The sequence below is a fragment of the Aspergillus alliaceus genome, assembly GCF_009176365.1.
Source record: "Aspergillus alliaceus strain CBS 536.65 unplaced genomic scaffold BDW43scaffold_2, whole genome shotgun sequence".
Lineage (NCBI taxonomy): Eukaryota > Fungi > Ascomycota > Eurotiomycetes > Eurotiales > Aspergillaceae > Aspergillus > Aspergillus alliaceus.
The window spans coordinates 275,391-295,092 of record NW_022474685.1 but is presented as its reverse complement, the minus strand read 5'-3'; the positions used below and the strand labels follow the sequence as shown (position 1 = coordinate 295,092).

The 19,702-nt window shown below is 51.3% G+C and overlaps 6 protein-coding genes across 6 annotated transcripts; 3 read left to right on the top strand and 3 right to left on the bottom strand.

Moving 5' to 3' along the window:
• Positions 1–59: 59 nt before the first annotated feature.
• Positions 60–441, top strand: BDW43DRAFT_305724 (uncharacterized protein; the record flags this gene model as incomplete). The annotated part of the gene is made up of 2 exons (XM_032045857.1): positions 60–290; positions 358–441. The coding sequence occupies 2 exons, from the start codon at positions 60–62 to the stop codon at positions 439–441; spliced, it is 315 nt and encodes a 104-aa protein (XP_031905659.1).
• A 324-nt stretch (positions 442–765) lies between these two features.
• BDW43DRAFT_305723 (DEAD/DEAH box RNA helicase) lies at positions 766–4,607 on the bottom strand (the record flags this gene model as incomplete). The annotated part of the gene is made up of 5 exons (XM_032045856.1): positions 766–1,040; positions 1,117–3,519; positions 3,577–4,015; positions 4,079–4,405; positions 4,464–4,607. 5 exons carry the CDS (start codon positions 4,605–4,607, stop codon positions 766–768), a joined length of 3,588 nt encoding a protein of 1,195 aa, XP_031905658.1.
• A 321-nt stretch (positions 4,608–4,928) lies between these two features.
• Positions 4,929–6,522, top strand: BDW43DRAFT_69241 (HMG-box domain-containing protein). Its single transcript, XM_032050396.1, has 3 exons — positions 4,929–5,645; positions 5,707–6,009; positions 6,072–6,522. Exons 1-3 carry the CDS (start codon positions 5,094–5,096, stop codon positions 6,174–6,176), a joined length of 960 nt encoding a protein of 319 aa, XP_031905657.1. The 5' UTR covers positions 4,929–5,093; the 3' UTR covers positions 6,177–6,522.
• A 2,522-nt stretch (positions 6,523–9,044) lies between these two features.
• Positions 9,045–16,407, top strand: BDW43DRAFT_259859 (uncharacterized protein). The gene is made up of 6 exons (XM_032040134.1): positions 9,045–10,064; positions 10,117–11,278; positions 11,582–11,980; positions 12,017–14,533; positions 14,594–14,718; positions 14,793–16,407. Exons 1-6 carry the CDS (start codon positions 9,252–9,254, stop codon positions 16,146–16,148), a joined length of 6,372 nt encoding a protein of 2,123 aa, XP_031905656.1. The 5' UTR covers positions 9,045–9,251; the 3' UTR covers positions 16,149–16,407.
• A 74-nt stretch (positions 16,408–16,481) lies between these two features.
• On the bottom strand, positions 16,482–17,705 carry BDW43DRAFT_305720 (putative mitochondrial carrier protein; the record flags this gene model as incomplete). The annotated part of the gene is made up of 3 exons (XM_032045855.1): positions 16,482–17,236; positions 17,366–17,567; positions 17,676–17,705. 3 exons carry the CDS (start codon positions 17,703–17,705, stop codon positions 16,482–16,484), a joined length of 987 nt encoding a protein of 328 aa, XP_031905655.1.
• A 250-nt stretch (positions 17,706–17,955) lies between these two features.
• Positions 17,956–19,517, bottom strand: BDW43DRAFT_69138 (putative eukaryotic translation initiation factor 3 subunit EifCh). Its single transcript, XM_032050395.1, has 4 exons — positions 19,461–19,517; positions 19,361–19,400; positions 18,817–19,286; positions 17,956–18,721 (listed from the first exon to the last, which is right to left on the bottom strand). The coding sequence occupies exons 1-4, from the start codon at positions 19,466–19,468 to the stop codon at positions 18,142–18,144; spliced, it is 1,098 nt and encodes a 365-aa protein (XP_031905654.1). The 5' UTR covers positions 19,469–19,517; the 3' UTR covers positions 17,956–18,141.
• Between the last annotated feature and the right edge of the window lie 185 nt (positions 19,518–19,702).

The window sequence follows — 19,702 nt, the reverse complement described above, 5'->3', positions numbered from 1 at the left end:
CCCTCCTCCTCAAACCGCACCAATCCACCAAACTAAACCACAAATCAAGTTCCGAAAAAATGGGAAACATCTGTTCGCGCTCCCGAAATGAGCCCGAAGCCTTCACCACTCCCGGTCGCGTCCTAGGCTCCGCCAACCCTCCGCCCGGTGAAACAGGGGAATCCAGCTCCGGTCCGCGCGCCCCGCTCCCCGCAAAAGCAAGCACGGGTAGGCCCCTAGGCGGCGCGGGGGCTCCAGGGGCCGGCCCTGATACGGCTGATGCGCGGGCGAATGCGGCGATTGCAGCGCAGGTAAGTTATTTCTTTCCTTTTGGGAGTGTTAGATGTGTAGGGCTGCGTGCTGATGTGCGATGTGTAGAAAAGGGCCGAGTCTGCTTCAGCGGGTAAGAAGGGGAGTTTGGGGTCCAAATTGGCGGCTCAGGGGCAGATACACAGACGTTGAATAAGGCTAGTATTAGTGAGAGAGTTGCTAGAGATGTAGATAATGCTGCTTCGGGCTAGGAGATGGGAATGATTGGTGCATAGATTATCACTTGAAGGTTGATTCTGGGGATGGCCGATATTTTCCTTTTTCTTTATTCGGAGTTTGGTGGTTAGTGAGCGTTTGGATTGACTACAGTGATCTTTAGCGCGTTGTGGGTTTCAGTACTTTAGTGGAAAATTTTCGATTATGATATCCAAGCTTGTCGGAGGGTGTGATTCTTTCCACAAAGTTAAGATTCTGTATGTTCGGGGTAATGATACAGCTATATTTAAACGCCCATGTCTAAAGCACATTATAACGTCCTCCAACTGGAGCCCTCGCGTCACTATCGGCAGCAGCGATAGTTCCCTCCTTGAGCAACCGCATCAACTCGCGCATGGCATTCGTCACGGACAACTCAGTTTCACCCTCAACAAGAATATACAGCTTGGGATTTTCTCCTGGGCCCGGCTCCTTTCCAGTTGCGTAGAAGCTGCCTTTTGTGGTGATGGATGTGCCTGTAGCTTCGAGGATCTTGGCCACGTTGGTCCGGTTGGTAACTGCCCACCGAGCCTTTTCTGTAATGAGAGATAACGTTAGTAACTAACTCAACCCCGATCAAAAATGTTGATAGCAGAGAAAAAATGAACTTACGAGGAAAGTCGTTGATTTCAAGCGTAGCATGGAAAGCTCCTGCATCAGGCCCGCGATTATCAATGGGCACCCCAGACCTCATGACACCAGCACGGCTCAATCGTGCGTGAATATCAGCAACTGCCGAGCCCACCTTATCCAATGGGTTCTTCGAACCGTTGGGATCTTTCTCGGTTTTGTGCACAGTAATCTTGCCGTCGAGGTCAATACCCTTGGGAACCCCTGGCAGAGGCTGCGCGGCAGCAGACTGAACAGAAGATAGAGCTTTGTTGAACCGTTCTTCGGCCTGCTCGTTCTTTTCCTCCTTTTCTTCTTCATCCTCGGCTTCTTCGCCAGTCTTGTACGTCTTGCGCTCACGCATACGAGCGGCGTCGCGCTCCTGGTCAAGACGCTCCAGACCTTTTCCACCGAACCCAGACGCATTGGCTTTCTCTTTACCTGCTTTCACCTTTTCTAAAAAGGAGTCAACCATCTTCTGCACAGGCTCCGGCACGCTCTGTCCACTCTGCTTCAGCGCCTTGGCAATATCAACGGAATACCGTTCCTGATCTTCAGTCAAAAAAGTAACCGCCGTACCGGTATTACCAGCTCGGCCAGTTCGCCCAGCACGGTGGACATAATCTTCTAAGTGGTTGGGCGCATCATAATTAACGACGAGCTTAAGTTGTTTCACATCCAGACCACGGGCTGCAACAGAAGTGGCAATCAAAACAGGGAAAATACCCGCTTTAAAATCTTCGATGGTGGAATCACGGTCAATTTGATCCTTGCCTCCGTGGATGGACATGCAAGGGTAACCCTTCCGCATCAACTCACGAAGCAGTGTATCGGCACCTTCCTGGCGTTCAACGAAGATCAACGTCCGTGCATCTTCATTTTCATCACTGGAATACAGGTTGCCTAGAAGCTCAAGTAGCCGGACAAACTTCTTGTCATCGTTTCGGACTTCCACGATCTGTGTAATCTCAGGCGCAACAACGCTTCTGCCGCCAACCACGATTTCAACGGGTTTCGTCAAGGTCTTACGAGCCAAAGCCTCCATGTTGCGCGGGAAGGTCGCAGAGAACAGTACGGTCTGCTTATCAGGTCGTACGTTGGCCAAGATCTTCATGACTTGGGGTTCAAACCCCATATCGAACATGCGGTCAGCTTCGTCCAACACAACATATGTGACCCTGCGCAAGTTCGTGACTCTGCCAGCATTCGCTGCTAGCAAATCGATCATTCGCCCAGGCGTGCAAACAATGATCTCAGCGCCGCGCTTTAAATCAGCAATCTGATCTTTGATAGGAGCACCGCCGTAAGCGCAAACGGCACGAAGATTCAAAGCTTTCAAAAATGGTTTACAATCCTTATGAATCTGTGTCGCCAGTTCACGAGTCGGTGTCATTATGAGGCCAACGGGGCCCTCCATGTTATCCAACGGCCTTTGATCTTTGATATGCCGAAACATGGGGATCAAAAATGCGACCGTTTTACCCGAACCGGTCTTCGCTACACCGATCACATCACGGCCGGACATGATCGCTGGAATTGCTTGGGCTTGAATCGAGGTCGGCGCTGTATAGCCCAATCTATCAATAACGTCCAAAGTTTGCACACCTAATCCACACTGTGACCATTTCGACACCGGCCTTGGGACATCCACACCACGGACCTTGATGCCGTCAAGCTCCAGCCGCAGAATCGCAGCTTCTTCCTCGGACATTGCGGCCAAATCTGAAGGCTCGGTGTAAAACTTCTTGCGGAAAGGCTCGTATTCCACCTTCTTGTGATCAACAGTTGGGATATCCTTCTTCTTTTTGGCTTTGTTGGCGATAGCGAGGAAATCGTCTGCATCTCCGTCACCAACAGCGGTCATGTCCATGTCATTCTCATCACCGAAGATAGCTTCGGGCTGTTGTGCTTTTGTTTTCGCGAATGTGGCGCCAACTGTTTTCTTCGGCGGAGGTGTCTCTGCTAATTCAGACATGAAGGCATCCAGGGGATCAACTTCCTCTTCCTGGGGGTCGACTTCCATCTGGTCAGGCATTTGCTCATTCGACGCATCGCTCATTTGGGAGTCGCCATTAGGTTGCGAGGCACGAGCCTCATTCTGCAGCCGCTCTTCTCGCCTCTCGGCAGCCGCTCGCGCTGCAGCCGCATTTTCCTCCTCAGTTCCACCATCCTGCATATCAACATCGTCATCATCATCATCTTCTTCTTCCTCTTCTGCAGTCACATCTGCTGCTTTATTAGCATATTTGGCGTCATCCAACGGAGGAGTCGGTAATCTCTCCAGTTTCCGCCGGGTAGATTCTTCTTCTCCAAAACCCAGAGTCCTCGTCGCTGACGCTTTTTCGGTATCTGTGGCCAGCTTGGTTCCCAGACCGAAACCGCCCACATTTCCCTTTGCTTTCAACGCTGGAAGTCTCGCGTTAGCAGTGTTCAACATATAATTAGTGATAACCTGAGACGTACATGAAGTTTTGCTTGTAGGGTCAGATGGTTTGTTAGCCTGGGCCTGAGACTTTGTGGGAGGGAATGTAGCAGATGTCTTAGCGGAGGGTGGAACTGTAATATCATCACCCAGCACAGATTTTGCAGATTTCACAGCGGGTGCCGGTGCAGCATTCTTTGCTATAGCCTTTGGGTCAAATTTTCCAGTATACGCAGCGGGGGTAGCATCACCGGGCGTCGCAGGAGACTGAGGAGACCCAACAGCCGGTGACAACCCTGATTTTCGGTCGATCTCTTCCAAAATACTCCTTGCTCCACCAGCTGCGGCGGCTTCTCGTTGTTTGCGCTCCTTTTCAGCGGCTTGCTTTTGCTTCCATGCCTCGAGCTTGGCCAGTCTTTCTACTCGCTTTTCGTCTTCTGTCGGGGCAGTGGCGGCTGTCAGTGTCGAGGGCTTCGATGTCTACAAAATGATATAATCAGTAAGCATCAAGTGATGGAAATGAGAGAACAACATGACGCTTACCTCTCGAGATCTGGGAACGGATTCTCTGGTCCGCTCCCGGCTGTCATCCCGTCTAGACTTGTGTTTCAAGTCAGCAGAATCATCTGTCCGTCTCCGAGCCCTGTCGCGGGAGTCATCTCGCCTGCTTCGATAATCCCTATCGCGACTTCTGCGACGGTAATCCCGGTCGTCATCTCTGTCTCTAGACCGACGCCGATCGCGGGAACGATCCCGTCGACTTGGTCTATATGTATCTTCATCACGGTAATCGGCGCGTCTGTCTAGCGAGCGGTCACGTCTACGATACGAGTCACGGTCACGTTCGCGTTCACGTTCGCGGTATCGCTTCTGAAAGCAAATGGATGTTAGCAAGCCATGAATAGGTTTAGAGATCCGATTGCCATACCTCGGGACTGCGAGATCTCCGGTAGCTCCGCCCATCATCTCGCCTACTCCTCTCATAGCGATCATCATCTCTGCGACTCCGTCTGGATGAAGAATATGTGCTGCCTACAGGTGATGGTGAGCGAGTATCCCCGTGGCGAGCCATTGTTGCAGGCCAGCGATGAGTGAGTATTACTGAAGCTCAAAGGAATTCGAGTACGTGGAGAAAGTGTCAGAGCAATTATTACCCTTCCATTAATAGCAAGGCACTGTTAATCTAAAACCAGTGAAGGCCCAGTTAAGCACGGTGGCGAGGATTAGCGGCTTGGAGATGTGGTTCTCCATCCAATCTTTTTTCATCCGCCGTACCTTAATCCTCAACCCAAGGCTCCTATCTATCACGTGAAACTGATAGCTCGTAGAAGATATGATCACGTGCCTTTATACCTTCCTGTTACGGGTTACCCCAAACGACCTGTGACGCGATCCCAACCTCCCGCATTCGTCTTGGAGCTCTTGCAGCTAAGCTTCCCTGCAGCAGAAGCTCTTGTTCTACAGACCGAACCCCCCTCTCTTAGTTCCGTTGTGTCCAGGCTCTTCCATTGTCCGTCCCCCATTCGCAGCTACGGTTAGTTTCGCATTGTTTTGGACCATGCCATTGACCCTAGCTCGGCGTGGAGTGGGTATCCTCCGGAGCCTGTATCTCAGCGACGTATTCTCTCATCCCGTTCGTGTCGCTATTGCCCAGAGTCATGTCAGGCGAATTTGCTTGGTTACGCGCAGCCAGTCTTTGCGTCCAATTTCCAAACCCCTTCCGTCGACCGGTGTGCTATCGCAACGTCTAATCAAGACTTATGCGACCACAACTGACGACAATCCCAAGAAGACCAGCAAGACCAAGACTTCTAAAGCTAAGAAGGGCACTCGGGAAACAAAGAAGAGCTTGTCAACGGAGCGAAAGCGGCCGGGGAAAAAGCCATTGACTGAGAAGCAAAAGGAGGCCAAGAAGGAACGGGAACACAGACAGCTTATCAAGGACCTTAAAGAAGCTGCACTGAAGCCGCCACAGAAGCTTCCAGAGCGCCGGTGGAACTTGACTGTTATGCACAAGCTCCCAGAAGCGATGAAGACTCACGGTAACCAAACCGATGCGTTTAGAGCTGCTACCGAGCTTGCGAAGACCATTAGCCAGGAAGAGCGAGAGGTTCGTCTTATATTCCTGTGATAGTCACGCAGGTATAACAGCCACTGATTAAATATCCTAGCGTATTTCCGCGCTGGCAGTAGCCAACAAAAACGCCAATGAAGCTGCATACGAGGAATGGATCAAAAGCCACAGCCCCCTTGAGATCAAAGAAGCCAATCTAGCCCGGATCAAACTCTCAAAACTCACACAGAAGAAATACCGTCCTCTTCGCGATGATCGTTTGGTCAAGCGTCCGCTCGGGGCTTTTGTCATCTTTTACAAGGAACGAGTCGAGCCTGGCGACTTCAAGCATATGTCTATAAGGGACATAAATGCACAGATCAGGGAGGAATGGAGAGGTATGACGGAGTCTGAGAAGGAGGTACGTCTGCAGTTTTACTGTTTAGTTAATACTTTTATATGGGTAAAACTAACATCGACTAGAAATACCTTCAACTTCAAGTCGCCGACAAAGAACGTTATGTCCGGGAATATCGAGAGGCGTACGGCGAAGAGCCGGCTTTTCTGCGCTCGGGTAAAGATGAATGAGGGTAAAGCCTGTAGGCTTTTACTCTAATGCAAACTGTAACGGTGTTTCACCTTTGTATTTGGGTAGGCGACTGGGAGTGGTCTGTTTTCCTTATGAAATGCAAATGCCTGATTGATGTGCATTCTATTCATCTCCTTGATTTGTGTCTTTGTCCTGGGTATTTTATGGCTTCACTGAACCGATTACTTGTATTTTAAATGTACTGTTGTTATGTCGGGGTCTACTGTTGTCGCAATGCCATCATACCGCGAATTGCAGGCCGATTCTCGTACCATCTTTGGTACAGTCCGCGGCCTCTCTACTTCGGCCCTACATCGTTTTAGTCAGCGCCTCAATGTAGTTAAGATTCTGGATATCTTCACTTCCACGATGGACAGTAGACCACATGATCCCCATGGCTAATACAAGGGCAAGAATACAACGATGTCGTACGAATAGGATTGTTCCTGGTGTGGTATTGAGTCCTGCATATGCAGTGACCGATGGAGGTTTGAATGATTCCTGGTCACTTGCAGCTGTCATTTTAGTGCTCCGTAGCACAACCTCTCACCTACATCGGGCCACCACAGTAGATGGCATGACCGCATTGGACAAAGTGGCCTTTTCGCCAAATTGCAAGCCGGTATATCTCCGGCCCGCATTGATTCTAGATGAGTTGGGATTACGATAACGAGGAAGTTCGGTGTGCATTGTTGAGCTGCAGTCGGGTATACTTGGGAGATATACAATCATCATTCCATGGTTTCCTACCCTATCTTTATACTTAATAGGGAAATAGATAGATCAAATTAACTTGTTTCAAACCGACTCTTGCAAGAAGATTGGGGTGAGTCATTAAGGAACTGCATGAATGATGTACTAGTTCAATGCATAACACTCAGTATATTCATGAGTCACCTGCAACAGAGGGTGAAATGCAATGCAATGCTGCAGTGTAAGATGGTGCCAAGAAGTCTTTCACCGAACGGGAATGCCCCATCTCCCGACGAGGACTAAGGCACCACTTGACCGAAAAGGTTAGCATCCTCTGTCATCGGATTCCTCGCTGTGTCGGAAATAAGTATTGAGACTGTACTGGGGACAAGGCGCGATAGCCTGCAGCGGAGGTTGACAACTGTCAAAACTAAAAGAAGCAACGATGGATCCGGCTTGCCTCAAAACCGGCAATCCTCATAATAACCCGCAGCCATGAGGACGTAAGACGAAGATAGTGGGGGACTGGCTCCATTGTCCCTCTTGAAGGAGGGCTCTCATAGGCTCGCGGCGGATCTTCGCCTTCGATGCGGTGAGGAACACCGACTCCATAGAATCATTCTTGAATCGTTTCGAGGGTCTTCTTCTCGTTACCCGAGGTACTCGCTGGATTTCGAAGGATGTATGGAATTGGTATCCTGCTGCCCGAAGATTTTTCTGGCTCCATAATTGTGCAGTGGTTGTTTCACTCCTGAGCGATTATTAGTAAATCTCCTCCATAGTCTTGATTTTCGTTGCCTCGTGGCCTGAGTCAAGGGGAAGAAAAAACAAAACTTCTGTTAACTAAGGTAGTAGTAGTTGGTTGAGTACCTAGTGTAGTTCTCTAACCTCCTTGAGTACTTGCAATGCTTGGTTATGTACTGTACGGTTTTTTTCTTCTTCTCTTTTTCTTTTTTTCTTTTAGAATCTCAATTCCTCCCGTTCATTAGTAGTATTGTTATGATTTAAGGCACAGAGCTGAACGTGACCAAATAACCGTCATTGGTTAGCTATATAACACCTAACTGTGGTGGAAGGGTAAGTAGTAAATAGTTCCTGTACATACAATACTGAACCACGGAACAGATCACCCTTAACCATTTTAGCTTCTTTGGACTTGAATTGTTGTTCCCTTGGTGAACCCCACTTTAATGGGACAACAAACGCTCTATCCGAAGGTATGTAAAGGACGAAGCACTGGGAATGACCCGATCTGCTAACGTACACCTCCCATCCACCATTGAGGCATAAAGACCCTTATATACCTAGTCTAGATCGCACCGGACTGTCAGTGCTTTCACCTCCATTTGCTGTTCGTCGCACACCAGTTTCCATACCCGCCGAGAAGGAGGGGTGGAATCTTTATCGATAGGATCATCTACTCACCTCCCCGGTCTCTGCGCGCAATCCCATCGCGTGTGTAAGTGGCCTGTGCCTGCGTGACTTCTCACCTTGCATTCTCCATCATTGCTCCTGTTCAACGGGGGTGGCTGATGACTGGAAATAATTGCTAATCTTAATGCGCAAATTTCAGTTAGAGAGTCGGTCCTGTTCACATTTCCTTGGTCTGGTTGGCTCCCACCCCAGCCACCGTTTTGACTATCTGACCCGTCGGTTCAAAGGTTAGTATCTCATACAATTCTTCCGTACCACGCAGATCGACGCGCAGCGCTGATTTTTATTTCGAGGTAAGAAAGTATAATTTTAAATCTAACCAGATCTTGCTTTTTTTTTTTTTTTCTTCGCTTGAGGGGACCTACTTTTGCGCAACCGCTGGCTTCCTGATTGATGTATGTACCTAATTAGTTCACATTCCTAGCTGTGTCCATCGCATACCAAACCGTCCAATCCTATCTGGTATCTAGGGGACTGATCTTCAGCAAGTCTGCTCTCCTTTCCTCCTTTCCCACCGCCCCATGGTCATGAGTTCTATGACCTCTTTCGTTCTCCCTGTTTCTCCCTGCTACTGAAGTCTTCCTTCACTTTTACCGTCAGTTCTTGCCCCTCAAACATCTCAATCTAATGCCGCATGCTATCTAATTCTCGACGGCCTTTGTCGCAAATTTATTTGATTTTCCGCTGATATACGGATCGCGCGCTAACATCTGCGTCGTGTGACTAGCTTTGGTTATAGGAGTTTACTTAGCGGAGTCTATTTTTTTCTCTTTGGTCTTGGTCGCTTTCGCACTCACTCTTGTTGCTACGTTGCCGACAAGCCGACCAGAAATTTCATTAATTACTTGGAATTGGCTACAGCCTCAATTGGGGCCGATAGTTATCGATATCCATGCGCCTCGCATAGTCGAGTGACCACTGTGCAGACACCGGTCCCTCGCGCCAGTATGGAAAGTATGCGCATTGTTCGCCAAGATGGACTCGAATTCGGCCACGAGATGTTTCTGTACCCTCACTATTGTATAGTCGAGAATGAACAGAGAAATAAATATCGTGCACAATCGAAAAAAGTCCGGCACAATGAGCGACTCTACAAAGCAGCCCTAATTGTCGAAACAGAACTCGATACGCCGCACCCTCAGCCCTACGGCCACCCCCCTCCGTCCTATGCCGACGCTATCAATGACCTACCTCCGGATTACTCTACGCTTTCGCTGTTAGCCCAACAGAAAGATTTGAGCGGTGACTCTGCGCCATCAAAAGCATCAAAGGTTTCGGCGACAAGATCTACCTCTAAACACCTCGATTTGGGCCGTCCGTCTGGATTCCGGGAACATAAGGGAGGCAAGAAAAATAGAAAAAAGTCAGCGCCACAGCAATCCAGCTCTCCGCCGCCGAATGATGATGGTGATAAGGGCGCACCTCCACCCCCCGAAGAAAACCATGGTGGTAGTGACGGCGGAAGCAATAGAGGTGGGTCAGGGGATGGTAATGGGGACAACGGTGGTGACGGAGGCGGCGAGGATGACGGAGAGGATGATTGGAGTGCGTGGGCTACACCCGGTAAGAAAAAGAACAAGAAGAAGGAAGAGGAAGAAGAGCGGCTGGCCAAAGAGGAGGAGGAGAGAAAGGCCGCGGAAGAAGCTGCGGCCAATTCCAATTCCAATGACCTTAGCTGGGCAGATAGCAATGGAAATGGCGACGATTCGTGGGCCGAGTTCACGCCTGCAGGAAAGAAGAAAAACAAGAAGAAGGATAAGGTATGGCTTTCCTATAACTTTTCACGATGCCATTTCTTTTAACTATCCATAGGACGCCACTTTGATTGATACCGAGCCCCCTCCAAATTCCTTTCAGGATATCAACTTAGGTGACACAGCATCTCAACCGAACCTGAGCTTGGATCCTCTTGGGGGTAAACCCACCGGTGGTGGGTTAGAAGTGGGCGGATGGGACAAAAGTTGGAATACGGGGAACAAATGGGGTCTCGACTCGCTTGGTGGGGTGACTGGTGACAAGACATCCGGCAGCAACCCGTGGTCATTTGGCTCAGCAGCCGATCCGCTGAATGCCCCAGTCGGATTTGGTTTTGGTTTCGGAGCTCCGCCAGGCATGAGCAACGGTGATGTCCCACCGCAAGAGAAGAAGGATCCTTGGGGGCTCTTGGATAGTAAGAAGCCGGTCGAACCAGAGCCAGAAATGGCCGATGACGATGATTGGGGGGGGGCGTGGGGCTTGTCGAGTAAAAAGAAAGACAAGAAAAAGAAGAACCTTGCAGATGAGCCTGCCCCTGTGGATCCCCCGGCATCGGAGCCACCTGCGGCGGCTCCTGCTGGGGACATTTGGACGGATGGCTGGGGTACTACTGGCAAGAAAAAGGATAAGAAGGGTAAGAAAGGTGCCATCGCCGAGGAGCCAGAACCAGTACTGGAGGAGCCTCCCGCAGTCGCAGATCCACCACCTAAGCCCACTCCTGAAGAGAAGAACGATGAGGGGGATTGGGCAGGTTGGAATGTTTCCACAAATGACAAGAAAAAGAAGAAGGGCAATGGTGCAGCAGAGCCCGAGCCTGAACCCGAATCACCACCTCAAGTACCGGAGCCTCAACTGCCCGACGACCCACTTTACAATAATTGGGACACGCTATCATCAAAAGACCGCAAGAAGCGAGAAAAGTCGCTTGTCAAAAAAGGCCTACCGATACCTGGAAAAGACTTTGAGTGGCCACCACCTTTACCAGCCGTGGCCGTCGAAGAGCCCATAAAAGAGCCCGAGCCTGAACCAACGCCGGAGCCAGAGCCGGAGCCAGTAGTTGAACCTGAACCTGAACCGGAGCCTGCAGAGCCAGATCCAGCACCTGTACCCGAAACTAAATTGCCAGATGACCCACTCTACAACAATTGGGATGATCTATCACCTAAGGATCGAAAGAAGCGTGAGAAGTCTCTGATAAAGAAAGGCCTTCCTATTCCTGGCAAAGATTTCGACTGGCCACCCCCTCCACCTCCAGCACCTGCAGCGGAGGAGCCTGCGCCAGAATCGGAGCCTGCACCTGAACCTGAACCTGCACCTGAACCTGAACCTGCACCTGAACCTGCACCTGAACCTGAACCTGAACCTGAACCTGAACCAGAGCCTGCGGCAGAACCAGATCCAGCACCTGTACCCGAAACTAAATTGCCAGATGACCCACTCTACAACAATTGGGATAATCTATCATCTAAGGATCGAAAGAAGCGTGAGAAGTCTCTGATAAAGAAAGGCCTTCCTATTCCTGGTAAGGATTTTGACTGGCCGCCTTCAACACCGGAGCCGGCAGTAGAGGAGCCAGTGCCAGAACCAGAAGCAGCACTAAAACCGGAGCCAGTACATGAGCCTGAACCTGAACCGGAACCGGAACCTGAACCGGAGCAAGAACCGGAGCCAGCCCCTGAACCACAGCCTGAGCCTGAGAAGAAGGCCCCTGAACTACCGGATGACCCGCTCTACAACAATTGGGATGATCTTTCATCTAAGGATCGAAAGAAGCGTGAGAAATCTCTGATAAAGAAAGGCCTCCCGATTCCTGGTAAGGATTTTGACTGGCCGCCTTCAAAACCAGAGCCTGTAGTAGAGGAGCCAGCACCAGCGCCGTCGCCAGGACCAGGACCAGAACCAGAACCAAAACCAGAACCAGCAGTGGAACCTGAACCAGTACTCGAACCTGAACCAGCAGTGGAACCTGAACCAGTACTCGAACCTGAACCAGCAGTGGAATCAGAGCCAGTGCTTGAGCCTGAGCCTGAGCCTGAAAAGAAGGCCCCCCAACTGCCGGATGACCCACTCTATAACAACTGGGATGATCTGTCATCTAAAGACCGGAAGAAGCGCGAAAAATCTTTGATCAAGAAAGGTCTGCCAATTCCCGGTAAGGACTTTGACTGGCCACCGTCTGAGCCAGTGGCCGAAGAACCCATACAAAAGTCAATACCGGAGCCCGAGCCCGTGCAGGAAACCGAGCCAGAACCAGAACAAAAACCCATCCCTGAGCCTGAACCTGAATCTACACCTGCACCCAAAGAGCCCGAGGCCCAGCCTGAACCCGAAGCTAAGGCTTCTGGACTCCCGGATGATCCACTCTATAATAACTGGGACATTCTCTCTTCTAAGGATAGAAAGAAGCGAGAGAAATCCTTGATAAAGAAAGGTTTACCAATTCCTGGTAAGGATTTCGAGTGGCCACCACCGGCGGTGCCCGTAGCAGAGGAACCCGTACACGAGCCAGAGCCAGAACCAGTCCCTGAACCAGCTCCAGAACCCCAGCTAATTCCGGAACAAGTTATTGAAGAGCCAATTGACGATGACTGGGGGATCTGGGCGCCGTCAAAGGATAAGAAGAAGTCAAAGAAGAGTAAGGTCAATGATGAGCCTCCGCCACCGGCACCAACCCCTCCTTCTCTGGGGTTATCGCCGGAGCCTGACACATTCGAGAGTATACCAGAAGAGCCTCTCTGGGATGAATTTAGCACAAAGCCTTCTAAAAAGAAAGGTCTTGGAGCAGAGGACACACCTTCTAAACCTGCCAGAGGGTTCTGGGCCAACCTTGGAGCAGCTACTATGGGAATTCCTAAAACCGCCAAGAAGAAGTCGACAGAAAAGCCAAGGTCGACCGAGGAATTCAAAGATCCCGACCCCCAACCTGCCCAAGATGATCTGCTTATTGACGTAGAGGAAGTGCCGAGAGAGGCTGGAGCGGCTGACGCGGCTGACGCGCCAGTCGCAGAACCCCAACCGCTAGCCGCGCCGCCAACAAAGACACCTGTTGTCACCTCGAAGACCAAGTCATCAACCAAACTCTCTGTCGCTGAGCGCATCAAAGTTCTTGAGGAAAAAAAGAAAGAAAAGTCCAAGGGGAAGTCAGCAGAAAAAACAAAGGCGAAAGAGGCGCCGCCGCTAGTAGAGGAGCTTCTAGAACCCCCACAGGAGCCCGAGCCCGAGCCAGTTATTGAAAGAAAGGTCGTACGAGACACGGTACCGGGAAGCTTCCCGGATGCTTTTGAAGACGATTTCGAAGAGCCACCCCCGCCTGCCCCAGAACCACCGACGGAGCCGGAGCCGGAAGTGCAGCCTCAACCAGAACCAGAGCCAGAACCAGAAATACAACCTGAACCTGAACCTGAGCCAGCCTTACTGTACAAGAAATCCAAAAAGAAAGACAAGAAGAAATCAAGGACTATTGTGCCTGAGCCCCTGCCTCCTGTCCTAGAGCCTCCAGCACTAGAACCGCCGGTTGAGCCGGAAGCCGCGCCGCCAGAAGGGGTTGCGCCTGCTGCTGAGCCTGAGCCAATTCCAGAACCAGAGCTGGTACCTGTACTAAAAACAGAAAAGAAAAAGAAGAAGAAGACTACGGCTGTTGAGCCCCAGCCCCTACCAGTGCCCGAGCCTGAGCCAGAACCCGCGCGAGCTCTCGACCCTGAACCACAACAAACTGCCCCTCCTGTACCTGAACCTGAACCTGAACTTGTCCCTGTAGATGTGCCCGAACCCAAGCCCGAGCCAGCGCCCGAGCCCGCTGAGCCGCCTGCCCCAGAACCTGAAAAGCCCATGAAGAAAATCAGGAAAAGCAAAAGGTCTACTCCAGCCGCAGATCTGCCGCCGCCACCTTCTGCAGGTATCCCAGAAACCGATGCGCCTGAGGAAGCTGCCGGAGGTCCTCCGACACCGCCACCAGAACAGGTTGCACCAGAGAGGTCGGCAAGAAAGGAGCGCGCGCGTGTTGAGCGTGCGCCCGGCAGCACATCTTGGGGTATGTGGGGCGCTCCACCCCCGCCGAAGAAGGCGAGCCACAGGGAGGACAAGCATATCAGAAGGGAGCAGTCCCCTTCGGGAATGGCAAGGTCAAAGTCCACCAGACACTCGAGGCCAAGGGAGCCAGAGGGCGATTTAGAAAGATCGTTGGCACCTGAGAAAGACAGACAACGGGAAGCTACAAACGACCGGGCCGGGGCATTCTCGAATTTTATATTTGGCGCACCACCTCCGCCTTCTAGGACTAAATCTGGCAGAAGACATGGTGAGCCTGGTTCGCGGCACACATCAAGGCGCCCACCTGTAGACATGGATGATACTGGGTTCCCTTCCCCGCCGCCAGATGAGCAGCTCGAGATGCCTGATAAGCCAGCCCGCATGATGGGGCCCCCCCCATCTGGGTCAAGACGCGAGAGACCGCGTGGGGCGCGAAAAAGATCTAGTATGGCCCTATATTTCTGTCGTTGTATTCGTGTATTTCTGCTAACTACGGTTGTTGTAGGCGCCCGTGATCCGTATGCTATTAACGAAGAAGATATTGTTATGGTCAACCGGGATGATGCCGATGGTGAGCTGAAAGCTGGTTCCAGGGAGTCGCGCCATTCAGAGAGGAGGTCGAGGAAGACGGTAAGAAAAGAACGACTTGGAAGACCTACCGCGGATTTTTTGGCATCCCAACTGATAATATATTTCCGCTCTAGTCACGATCAAGGCAGGGAGATCTCCAGGACGATGTTATGGTCGATCAGGACCCGACTCAGCAAGTTCCAGACATTGTTTCCGGACCCGATGATGTCGCGTTTGTGGAGCCTCCGAGGGAGCGACGCGCAAGGCGGCCAAGTATCCCCGCAAAGAAACCAGAGACTGGCGGTATTATGGGGTTGATCGGGTCACTGCGCCGGAACATTCGTCCCGAGATGCCGGAGCGTCAAAAGTCTCGGTCTTACCGTGACGAAGATGCAAGGTACATGACGGAACCAGAGCGTGAGGACTCTCGCCGCCAGAGACGCGAGGAGAGAAGAAGACGCTCGATAAGGCCGGATCCTGAACGGGAGGGCTATGCTACCGATGCTGGACCGGCAACAGCCATTCCAGAGATCCAAGTAGAAGACGTCGACGCTAGGAGAGAGGCGCGCAGAGCACGACATAGTTCTCGACAAGGCGACATCGAGCAGCACCGAGAGAGCGAATTCCAAGAAGCTGAAGAGCGACGAGCGAGACGACGGGAGAGACACAGGGCTCGTGAGCGTGAGATGCAGGAAATGCAGCTTCGCGAAGAAGAAGAGAGAGCACAACGACGCCGAGAAGAAAAGATGGCTCGTCGGGCTGCTCATGAAGAGCGCCGTGCCCGGCAGGAGCAAGAAGCCCGTGAGGCCGAAGCCCAAGAAGTCAGAGAAGCGGAGGTTCGCGAAGCTAAGGCTGCGGAACGACGCGAACGGAGACGGCAAAGAGAGGCAGAAATGTATGAGAACCCTGGCTATGATCCGAGATCCAGAAAGCGGCACTCTCGTATCGATGATAGCGCTCCTAGGGAGTTCTACATGCAAGGTGGGGACGCGGAAAGGCCCCATCGTTCTTACCGTCCTAGCGACGGAGGTGAACGCGCTAGACGCCGAAATTCCAGGGCGCCAGAGGAGATGAGACCTCCACCGATGATCCCTGGGGGCCGCAAGGATAAAACATCGTCTTGGGTCAATTCTCAAGCAAGCGAACCGCCTGAGCCACCCCCAATTGTACCAACTGTCATGGACATGCCTCCTGGTCCGGGAGAACACTTGAACGAGGCGCACTCCATCTCATCAGACGAAGAGGCTCGACGTGACCTACGTCGGAAGGCCAGAAGACGGGCGAGATACCCCGGACTCACTGATCAGGAGATCGAGGAGGTGCGCGCTAGAAAACGCGAAGCTCGGAGGTCTGAAAGAGGAGTGAAAAGTAGCTCTGGTAGTGCAGACTACGAACGAGATCGGGGAATGAGATATGAACGCTACGATCAACCACCCCCAAGCTCTGGAGGAAAGCTGCCTAACTGGTTCAAGAAACTTACAAGTTTTTGATACGCGCATATTGAGTGAGAGAACCTTCCTATTTTGCTAGGTAGGGCTATGTTCGACAGTGCGATATTATGCCAGAAGAATGCTCCTTGATTTTTCGGTGCATTTGACGATTTGAATGACGCGATGACCACATACCTGAAGTGTTGGATATGAACCTTGATATTGACTTTTTATGCGTTGATGACCCTTTCAGCACTGTTTCCGTCCGTGAAATTGTCTTTTCACTGAGATTTGTATACCTGATGCATGTATGATTAACGATGAAAACCGAGATACTGTCTTCTAGATGAGCTGAAGTCAATGAAGCAAATATAAATATTACCTCTAGTATTTCTATAACCTCCCCTCATCCTCTCCCTTCACCCTCCGCCTCTTCTCTAAATACATCCGTCCCCCCTCATACATCCCCAAATAAATACTCATCCCAACAGCGGACCAAAGAGATCTTAACGCACCCCCCCGAAACAATCCCTTAACCCCCTCCTCTCGCAAAACCTCCTTCCCAACCGCCACCGTCCCCTTCACCTTCCTCGCTGCCCCCTCCCCCGAAGCCCCCAACATAACCCTCGTCTTCACAACATCAATCGGTGTCGTCACAACCGAAGCAACAGTCCCTGACACCCCAGCCGCAACACCCGTCAAAACCGCCCTCTTCCCCACCGAATCCTTCCCCCTCTCCCGAACAGAAATAAGCCACCCCCTCACCCCCTCAAATATCGGGAAATGCAGCCCTGTAAACGGTAAATTCCGCCCTACGAGTGCCGTGTACCCGCTCCAGAGCTTCCACGGCCGATGTCTGAACTTGGCGAGGACTTGGATCGTTGCGCCTTTTCTTAGAGGGCTGGAGACGGACTTATTGATATCGAGCATTTGGGCGTTTTGTTTGAGGACTTCTGCTGGCGTGAGGACTGCGCAGGAGACCATTTCGCCTAGGGAGGAGGCGATTGTGTGGATTAGGGGGAGTGGAAGGGGATGGGTTATGGGGAGCGGGTTTTTGGAGGGTGTGGATGTGGATATGGGTTGGGAGTGTGTGGAGGAGAGGATTAGGATGTGTTTTGCTGTTTCGTAGGTTGTGAAGAATGCTCCTGCTTTTGATGGGTTAGTGAGAGGTTTGTCTTGGGTATTGGAGTTCGGATAGGGTGTATGTGTGTATGTGGACGTTTGAGTGGAAGGATATAGGTAGGGTAGATAGATAGATAAGAGGGGAATATACATACAAGAAGGAACAGTTGCTAGTACGACGCTCCAGACACCCTGGTATAATCCCCGAAAGAGGATGTTGCGTTTGATGGCTCCTGTTTTGGCGTCTTTGTATAGGTGATTGTAGTTTGGGGACTGGATGCGTGTTTTCAGCGTATCCATTGGGTAGACTAGGAAGTCGACTGTTACGGCTGCGAAGGCGCCGGCCTTGGGGTTGGCCTTGGTCAATTGCGAGACATCATTTGGTTTTGATATAACTTTAGTCGGAGGGAGTATTGGGGAGTTGGGAGAGCGAGGGCATGGTTAAGTTTAAATTGAGGGACTTACCACCCAGATGTCCAGACTCGTGTTCGCCATTCTCAGGAGATATTGAAGGTGTATATGTATATTTTGAATTGAGGCAAACAAAGATATCTCTATAAACAACAAATTTCGATAAACAAGGATCGGATCTTATCTAATCGGTTATCGATGCCATGATGAGGTCATTCCAGTAATTATCAGCATCACGTGTGACAGCGGTGCCCTAGTCAGATTAGGGCATAACCTTCTTACCAGTCACCGGTTGATGCTTGGACTTGCGCAGGAACAAATGAGATACGTAGGTAAGAAGTGGACAAGGTAGGTAGGAACCAAGACAGTCATATCCCGTAACTCTATTCGTCACTGGAATAAGAAAAACAGACATATTAACAGTCAGATACAGAATTTTCCCTCCCTACGCCGTAAGGTCATGCATGCAATACCCAGAATCTCCAGTTGAGACAAATCATCATCAGACAGCTCCTCCCCTCTATTTGGCGATCTGTTCAGGCAGCAGGTTCCCCTTCACCGCAAACATCTTACCCGTCGTCGCCGAAACAAAGCTGTCGACTTGGCGCGAGTACTGCTCCACTTGCCGGGTATTCAGCATAGTCTCCAGGCGGCTAGGCTCCTGGGGAAGCTTGAATAGACGCTGCCACTCATCCTCGGGCAGAAGAGGCTGCTTGAGAGCCGCACGGCTGGCATTCTCGGCCTTACGCTTGGCTTGCCAAGCGGTGATCTTGGTCTGCTCACGAGCGAGCGAGCGCTGGTAGTACTGGAAGTTGTTGGTCTCGGTATGGTGAGTCTCAATGCTGTCCAGGAGAAGATCGCAGTTCTTCTCGAGGAAGGGGTCAATGCTCAGGGACAGGTTGTCGAAGTTGGGGGCCAGGACGTTGTCCTTGACAAAGGGACTCTTCTCCAGGGCAGCCAGAGAGGGAGGAAGATCGGTAGGAGCCGACTGGCTGGGGCACTGAAGCTGGTGGATGAAAGTGGTGATCAGGTGAGAGTTGTGGATCTCAACTGGAAGCTCAACGAAGATGTCCTGGTGTCTCAGGTTCGACTTTTGAAGCCTTGGAAGACGTTAGCATACCGTAAAAGCCCATAGCACACACACATGTAGACCGATATGATAGGCTATCATATAGGAAATGAAGGTAAGACATACTCCTCAGAAGTGAACTTATTCTCCTTGAAAGCAGCCATGAACTTGGAAGAAAGGCGGAAGGCCCGCAGGCTGAGGCTTCCCTGCGCACTGCGGCTGACGTCGTGCACAAGAGCGACTGTCCTCTCGTTCATCTCTTTCTGGTAAAAAAACTGGTTCTCGATCACGTTCATGTTTACGAAGTTACCCATGTTCGCGCTGGTGTACCAACCGACGTTGTTCGCATCAACGTTGACCTCCCGAAGCATGCGGATCATCTCAGCCTGGTAAGCGACATTGGCCTTCGCACGAGGGGCAGCAGCAGCCGGGTTGGGGGCGGTGTTGTCGAAGTGCGACTCAGCGGGCATCTCGACAACTGGGAAAGGGAAGGAGTTCGTGATCTCCAGGGTACCGTCCGCATCCATACCAACGATCGAACCGGTCGCAGTCGTCGGGAATGATTGAGAGGAGTGCTTGATAATCTTCATGACCACCTATATCCGAACTTTGTCAGCACCATTGTCGCCATGAAAATAGCGGGGGGTGATTTTTCGGGTCAATATCATACCAAAGCATCGACCTTGACGGCCGTGAGGGGGACTTCTTTCCTGGGTTGAGTGTTAGCAGGCATTTCACAGAAGGGATTTACGGATAGCGACCGGACTTACTCCGCCATGTTGGATGTGCTGCCCAGGTATACGTTCGACGGCGACAATGGGTTGACAGTCGGCGGCGATGGTTTGTGTGGATTGAATTCATCAATTTCCCACCGCCTAACGCCCGATATGGTTTAGCGCGCCAAGACACTCACGGGATCATTCTACACAAACAAGTCGAGACAAACAACTCTCTTTTCGAAGACTTGGAAGAACAACTTGACATGGAGCTAAGCATATTTAGAAAGAATAAA

What these genes read in the sequence shown, in the direction of transcription:
- BDW43DRAFT_69241 (XM_032050396.1), top strand. Translation starts at nt 5,094, where the DNA reads ATGCCATTGACCCTAGCTCGGCGTGGAGTGGGTATCCTCCGGAGCCTG. An exon ending in TTAGCCAGGAAGAGCGAGAG is followed by an intron (nt 5,646 to 5,706) that starts GTTCGTCTTATA and finishes TAAATATCCTAG; the next exon opens with CGTATTTCCGCGCTGGCAGT. An exon ending in TGACGGAGTCTGAGAAGGAG is followed by an intron (nt 6,010 to 6,071) that starts GTACGTCTGCAG and finishes AACATCGACTAG; the next exon opens with AAATACCTTCAACTTCAAGT.
- BDW43DRAFT_259859 (XM_032040134.1), top strand. Translation starts at nt 9,252, where the DNA reads ATGGAAAGTATGCGCATTGTTCGCCAAGATGGACTCGAATTCGGCCAC. An exon ending in GAAAGGCCTTCCTATTCCTG is followed by an intron (nt 11,279 to 11,581) that starts GCAAAGATTTCG and finishes TTCCTATTCCTG; the next exon opens with GTAAGGATTTTGACTGGCCG. An exon ending in AGAGGAGGTCGAGGAAGACG is followed by an intron (nt 14,719 to 14,792) that starts GTAAGAAAAGAA and finishes TTTCCGCTCTAG; the next exon opens with TCACGATCAAGGCAGGGAGA.
- BDW43DRAFT_69138 (XM_032050395.1), bottom strand. An exon ending in CCGTCAAGGTCGATGCTTTG is followed by an intron (nt 19,287 to 19,360) that starts GTATGATATTGA and finishes GTTCGGATATAG; the next exon opens with GTGGTCATGAAGATTATCAA. An exon ending in AATAAGTTCACTTCTGAGGA is followed by an intron (nt 18,722 to 18,816) that starts GTATGTCTTACC and finishes ACGTCTTCCAAG; the next exon opens with GCTTCAAAAGTCGAACCTGA.